The 7,518-nt window shown below is 45.4% G+C and overlaps 1 protein-coding gene across 1 annotated transcript in view; it reads right to left on the minus strand.

The window, feature by feature from the left end:
* Positions 1-5,351, minus strand: part of LOC126482011 (venom carboxylesterase-6-like) — a 149,029-nt gene extending 143,678 nt beyond the window's left edge. Inside the window, exon 1 of the mRNA XM_050105979.1 lies at positions 5,121-5,351. Within this exon, the coding sequence (XP_049961936.1) occupies positions 5,121-5,351 (231 nt within the window). The remainder of the gene's footprint in view (positions 1-5,120) is intronic.
* Positions 5,352-7,518: the final 2,167 nt, after the last annotated feature.

The following is a 7,518-nucleotide window of genomic DNA, read 5'->3' on the forward strand; positions in this document are numbered from 1 at the left end:
CACAGCAATACTCCAGAACAATGCGCACAAGAGAGGTGTAAGCAGTCTCTCTAGTAGACCTGTTGCATCTTCTAGGTGTTCTGTCAATGAATTGCAGTCTTTGGTTTGCTCTATCCACAACATTATCTATGTGATCGCTCCAATTTAAGTTATTTGTAACTGTAATCTCTAAGTATTTAGCTGAATTTACAGCCTTCAGATTTGTGTGACTCATAGCGTAATCGAAATTTAGCCGATTTTTTTTTATTACTCGTATGAATAACTTCACACTTCTCTTTATTCAGGGTCAACTGCGACTTTTCGCGCCATACAGATATCTTACCTAAATCATTTTGCAATTAGTTTTGGTATTCTGATAACTTTAAAAGACGGTAAATAACAGCATCATCTGAAACAATCTAAGACGGTTACTCAGATTGTCTCCTATGTCGTTAATATAGATCAGGAACAATGACTTTCCGTCTATTACTTCTAACTGTGACTTTTCTGAAAGGAAATCACGAATCCAGTCGCCCAACTGAGGCTATATTCCATAGGCACGCAGTTTGGTTAGAAGACGCTTGTGAGGAACGGTGTCGAAGGCTTTCTGGAAATCTAAAAATATAGAATCAATCTAACATCCCCTGTCGATAGCACTCATTACTTCATGAGTATAAAGAGCTAGTAGTGTTTCACAAGAACGATTTTTTCTGAATCCTTGCTGACTATGTGTCAATAAGTCGTTTTCTTCGACGTGCTCCATAATGTTCGAATACAGTATATCTTCCAAAACCCTACTGCAAATCGACGTTAATGACATGGGTCAGTAATTCAGCGGATTACTCCTACTTCCCTTTTTGGGTATTGGTGTGACTTGAACAATTTTCCGATCTTTAGGTACGGATCTTTCTGTGAGCGAGCGGTGGTATATAACTGTTAAATATGGAGCTACTTGTATCAGCATACTCTGAAAGGAACGTGACTGGTATACAATCTGGACCGGAGGCCTTGCCTTTATTAAGTGATTTAAGCTGCTTTGCTTCACCGTTGCTATCACGCAGTGAAGATATTCATTGCGACTTGCTAATTGCCATAATAAATGTCGGCGTGACTCTGCGATCTTCGAAAGTGGTCTCATGACGTAACGACTCTTTTTCTTTACTGTTCTGTCATCTCCCTTGCCTCATGTGGCCTGCGGATGAGCATTCAGAGCAACAATTAACAATCTGCAGACAAAAGGTATGCAGTACACAGAACGACTTAAAACAACAAATTAATAGGTAAGATATTTTCAAGGGATTTTACAATTTATAAAGATGTCTTTAATGAAGGTTTCATATAAAAGAAACTTGGTTTCCGTCGTTGTTAATTTTAAAACAGAAATATTAAAAGGTAATACTAAAAAAGTAGGATTACATTTGCCACACGATGTAGAAAACTATCTTAAAAATGAAGCACTACACTGTCATTAAAAGTTGAAGGACCTGCTCTGCGAAAATTCGTGTTATTGGAGGGAAAAATGTTAGGCATTTTGATAGGTTAGGAGAGTGTGGGTGTAAGCTGGAAATGTGATGGATACTACAGACAGAGGAGGAGTGGACGTTAGAGACACAGGGAAAAAAGTGCATTTTGGGCCTAATATGAAGAAGAAAAAGTGGTAGGGGAAGTGGGGGGGGGGGGGAGAGTAGGCAAATCACTACTCGACCGTTGCATGACCTTGAGTTTGAAATTATTATCTGAGTCTTCATAGCCTCTGATAATGTTTCCAGCATCTGGAGACGAAGTTTAGGCACATAAACATACCTTAGACGAAGGCGTGATGCCTGTTAAACAGAAAATCATCAGTGGTGTGACAGCGCTGAAAGCTATTACAAGTTAAGAAAACGGCGTCTCCTATCGCTGGGGAGGGCAGTAAGGCGTAGTCCCAACACAGAAACGATTAGAACGAAATCTAAAATACTTGAAGAATTCTCGGGTGTCCTTCCGACGGTAAACAGACGCGTTGCCATCTTCAGGTGGTTTCTGATGATTGCTTCTCCGCTGTCCCTCCCCCACGGCCAAAACACCACCGCCCACCGAGGCGGAAGCACGGACAACGAAAGGAGTGGGATGATGGAGGGGTAATGCCAACGTATACAGTACGTCGACAACAGCAGAGCAGCAGTCGTCAGAAACCACCGAAGATGTCAACGAATCTGTTCGCTGAAATACCGTGGAGAACATACGAGGTGACCTGAGCGGACACTCGATAACACGACGGGAAAACGTCAGATTGCAGAAAGCGCAAATACTTATTGACTTGCCCTCGTATGTTTTCATTAGTGTATCCGTTCTCACGTAATGTTATCTGCAGTCCATTTAAGTCATGTTCGAGGTTATCATTATCGCTTATCCGGTGTGCCCATGCTGTCGGCTTGTGTAACACAGTGTCCTTTCGTTCTGGATGCTGGTGTGACCCTCCACCTTCTTCGGTTTGCTATACGCTTGGTGCCCCATTTTTATTATTTAGTTCATTTCCTGTGACGAAAAACGGTCGAGAGCAAAATCCTTTCTGGTGAGATGGCTATTTCGATTGTACTGGAAACGCCAGTGATTGTCCAGATTTTTTATTTTCGGCACTGTCATACAAGTTAGTACCGGTTTCGACCGTAATTGGCCCCTTCAGGTAAATGACATGTACACTAGCTCGCGTTGAGAGAGACTGACAGACAATACGATTTTCTCAGTGGTTGGACCTAATACTGTATGCGTCTTGCAGTCTGAAGATGGCCGGTAATTTCTTATTGAAATTCTGTGCGTTTTTCCCTCAAAATAAAATACAGTGCTCAAAAGAATTATGGGTTCAAATGGCTCTGAGCTCTATGGGACTCAACTGCTGTGGTCATAAGTCCCCTAGAACTTGGAACTACCCAAACCCAACCAACCTAAGGACATCACACACATCCATGCCCGAGGCAGGATTCGAACCTGCGACCGTAGCGGTCGTGCGGTTCCAGACTGTAGCGCCTTTAACCGCTCGGCCACTCCGGCCGGCAGAATTATGGGAAAACGACTTTGGGCGTCCGCCACACTCCACTGAGCAATAATTGAGGACTGGATGTGTTACCCAATTATACTTTTACTTTTCACAAATTAAGTACACAAAAAAACATCATTACATCACCGAGAGTTTATACAGGGCGAGTCAAAAGTTCTTGGGCACCTTCATAAGTTGGAAGATTAAAGGGAAAATTAAAATGTGATGATGGGAACATAGGTTTGATGTGGGGCCGCAACTTTTGGAGTGAATGTCATTCATGGCCGCCATATTGAAATCCGCCATTTTGGATTCAAGTCATTTTTTTTTAATGGGAAGGGGGGGGGGTGTATGACACATCAAATAACACTCGCTTGAGCTCTGGAATTTAGTGGTGTATTTTGTTTTTGTCTATCTTGTACAGTAGCGGATATTAATGTTCAAAGTTGAAAATTACCTTCATACCGACTGCTACAACAAATGTTCTACGTGTTGTCCATCCTGTGCAATGCACAACTGTAGTCAGTGCAACCACTCTGACTTCTAAACTGTACAAGATAGACAAAAACAAATTACACCACTAAATTCCAGAGCTCAAGCGAGTGTTATTTGATGTGTCATACACCCCCTTCCCATTTAAAAAAAAAATAGACTTGAATCCAAAATGGCGGATTTCAAGATGGCGGCCATGAATGACATTCACTCCAAAAGTTGCGGCCCCGCGTCAAACCTATGTTCCCATAATCACATTTCAATTTTCCCTTTAATCTTCCAACTTATGAAGGTGTCCAAGGACGTTTGACTCGCCTGTACAAAAATAACAGAAATGTCCGACAGGTGTCGAAAAGAAAGTGGAAACAATCATTCATCTCATCATCTTAGGTGCTTTTCATTGGACTTTGAGAGCTTCAATAACGTGTCTACCCTCCGTGAGCGTTTATCACTGCTTGACATGGCATGCTCCATACAGGTCTACAGACGTCACCTTGTGGTACCCGTTCCCATTTTTCAGTGAGATCCCTTAAGCGTTCTTGGAGAGTCTATGGTGGAAAAGGAGACCACGTACATGTGTGTCAACCGTGCCTCACATATGTACGATGGGGTTTAGGTTGGGACTCCCCGTCCCGTCCAGGCTTCGCACGACATCCTGCTGACGCTCGCCACACAGTCTCTGGCCTCAGAAGGAATTCAGGGACGCCACCGTACGCTGCAGCCGCCACGTGGTCCAACAGAATCTGTTGAATGTACTGCCTGGCGGTAAGGTGACCATGGATAACAGCAAGATCCGTACGGCTGTCAACACTGAAGCCTCCCGATAACATCACAGAACCTTACTCCACCGGACAACATTTGGCAGGTACCACACACCACCGATCTTCGCACACGAACATTCGTCTGCGAATAGCACGTGTGGCCAGTGACTAAGTTGCCCGTTGTCATGCGAACGTTAGAATTGAAGACGGGCAAGGTGTCATGTCAAGGTGGGGTACTCGAACAAGACGTCTGAGACGAAAGTTCCTGTTCATTAGAGTGTGATAGGACACAACGGCTCCAATGACCCTTCCGAGATCTTCATGCTGTGCTCTGGTGGTATTCCTACGACACTGAAACGCAGAGACGGCCAGATATCTGTCTTCAAGTGGAGTTGTAACGCGTCGGCAACTTTGTACACTCTCCTGGTGTACTGACCCACCTCCCTGTAAGTGCCCATGGCACCGAATGACACAGGAGAGGCATTGTCATCTACAGCAACACGACCAAAACCCAGCCTATTCGGATCAAACAGATCGTTTTTGCAACTTGCATTGTATTAAGATGTCGCATTGCATGTGCTTGACTGAAGACAATGTCCACAAATGACAACTGCCATCTATGTACCTCACAAGAAAACAGTGGGACACCGGTACTCGCTTCCTACTGAGGGGGACCTAACACTTTAATGCTTAACACAGCGAATGATTTGTTGCCTACATCGAAAGCGAGCATCTCAAGCCATGCAATAAGATGACAGGTACTGCCTGCATCAAAACAGATTTAACATACCTGATATTGATACACGTGTTCACCTAATTCTTTTGAATAGTGTATTTTCAAAACGAAGTCTTTAATGGCTGTGCAGACTGACCTGGAAGCGGAGGTCCCAAAGTGGAGGCTCGGCGTACGGAATGCCCACGTAGGCAAAGAAGCGCTTCCCACGCCGGGACAGCATGGTGGACCCCGCCACCTTTCCCTGCTCGACGTTGACGACTGGCGCCAGTTCCGTGTCCTCCGCGGCCGTGGCCGCTGACGCCGGCGAGGCACTCGCCAGCAGCAGGCAGGAGAGCGCCAGCGCAGACGCCACTACCCGGGGACCCATTTCGCCGCAGTGGCGGCCGGCCGCTCCTCGTCAGATACCTGTCGCCCGTCTCCGTCTTATCGCGGCGATAACGCCGGCGTATCGCTTGCCTCCACACCAGAGGACACGTCAGGAGTCGAACTGACTGCCACACATACTGCAGATTACGCAAATAGCTCTTCCAGAGCGTGACAGTGAAGAACTCATTCACGCCACAGCATAAACAAGTTACAACTTGTGATACTGAAATATCTCACAGATGAGTAAAGCCACCAACGTTTATGGAGAAGTTCCCAACGCTGTGTTCATACAAGACTTGTAGGACATGTAGAGAGGGGGGGGGGGGTGAGTACATGATATTTTGAGTAGGAACCTGTTTCCGGAAACGTACCGCTCCTGTTCTACGACGGTTTCAGTTGAGATGTTTAATTCATCCTTTTCTACTTGGGAAACTGAGTTAGTCGTGACTCAGCACGATTATTAGATAACAATTCGAAAGCAAACAAAACGAAACATTTATTTTTTTACTTGAGCAATTTTTTTTTGTATTAACACATAAAGTGCTTTTTTTTTAAAAAAAAAGTTTGAGGGTACTCCGACATTGGATATAATGCAGCGAAATTACTTACACCTGAAGCATGGGATACCACCCGTCTGCTTTTAGCCATGACGTCATCAACATGTCATCAACATGCATACGCATATCCGTTTAGCACTACCATTGCACACTATTAGCGGGCGAGGGCCCTACATGCCTGTCGAACTGGCTGCCAGCGTTCAAGTTGTCGAGAACGATTGACACAGCTTCGAAATGCTTGAAACACTCAATGGCATCGTTTTTCCCACGAAAAACTGCACTGGTGTCATTCGTATTGCAATTACCAACACTAAAAAATTAAATAAAAAATTTACGTCCGTGAAATAAATCTTTGGCACTCTTCCAAGTTCTCAACACAGTAAAAAAATTAATTTATCAACGAAAAAGTTTAGGGGTACCCATCCCCCAGCGTTCCCCCAGAAAAACAGCACTGCACATAAACATTACATGTTTACATTATTACAAACCAAAAAAGAACCCAACGTACTGTACGTACAGAACAGTACTGATGCACTCCAACAGCGGCTCGGTGTGGCGACCACCAATGTCGTTACAGAGATTGCACCTATGGTGCATGTTCTGGTACACACTCCGCATCCCACCTGATGTCTCTTGAGTTTCTAGTGCAGCGGCCAGAACTTGTGCCAATAGACTTTCCTCTGTCTCTTCAGAAGTATTGTAAATTGAACTTTGCATACGACCCCACAAGATGTAATCCGTAGGAGATTGATCTGGCGATCGTAGAGCCCACGCGGTTGGACCAACTCGGCCAATCCATCTTACACCGTATCGTCTGTTGAGATGTTTCCTAACCGCAAGTGAGAAGTGAGGTGGTGCACCATCACGCTGGAACCACGTGTCCTGACTGAGTTTCAGTGGCACAGCTCCGAAGAACGGGTCCAATACGTTTTGTAAGAAGATCAATTACGCAGGACCAGTTAGCTTGAGTGGAAGGAAGTATAGCTCAATCACATGACCGTCCAGAATACCTGCCCACACGGTAATACCAAACTGGTGCTGAAATCCCTTTACATGCGTGGTACGAAGGGTTTCCGCTGCCCAGACATGGCTGTTTCGCGAATTCAGGACACAGTTCATAGTGAACTTACATTCGTATGTGAATAGAGCTCTACATGGAAACAGGGGTGTGTCGATTCTGTAGTTCAGGAACTCGTTGTGGAAAACCGGCTCGATCCATAACATGTACTCTTTGTAAGCGGTAAGGATGTAATTGTTGCTCACACAGAACGTCCCAGACGATATCGTGACTAACACCCTTGCACGTGCAACTGTTCGAGTGCTCGTTGAGGGGTTCTCTTCAACACGATACAGCACATCTGCTTCACACTGGGCGTGCGGCGTTGCCGTGGAGCACCACAGTCCTGCCTCCTTCCGGAGAAAGTAGTTTTTCTCGGAGCCGCTGCGTAACTAGGGCAAAACGTTTGTGCGACAGCGTGTTACGCTGCGGAAAACGTTTGTGATGCAGCCGACTAGCAGCTCTTCCGTTACCAAGGGCTTCGCCGTAGCCGGCTGCTGTGGCTGAGCAGTTATAGGCGCTTCAGTCTGGAACCGCGCTGCTGCAACCGTTGA

Source organism: Schistocerca serialis, chromosome 5 (assembly GCF_023864345.2).
Source record: "Schistocerca serialis cubense isolate TAMUIC-IGC-003099 chromosome 5, iqSchSeri2.2, whole genome shotgun sequence".
NCBI classification, from domain to species: domain Eukaryota; kingdom Metazoa; phylum Arthropoda; class Insecta; order Orthoptera; family Acrididae; genus Schistocerca; species Schistocerca serialis.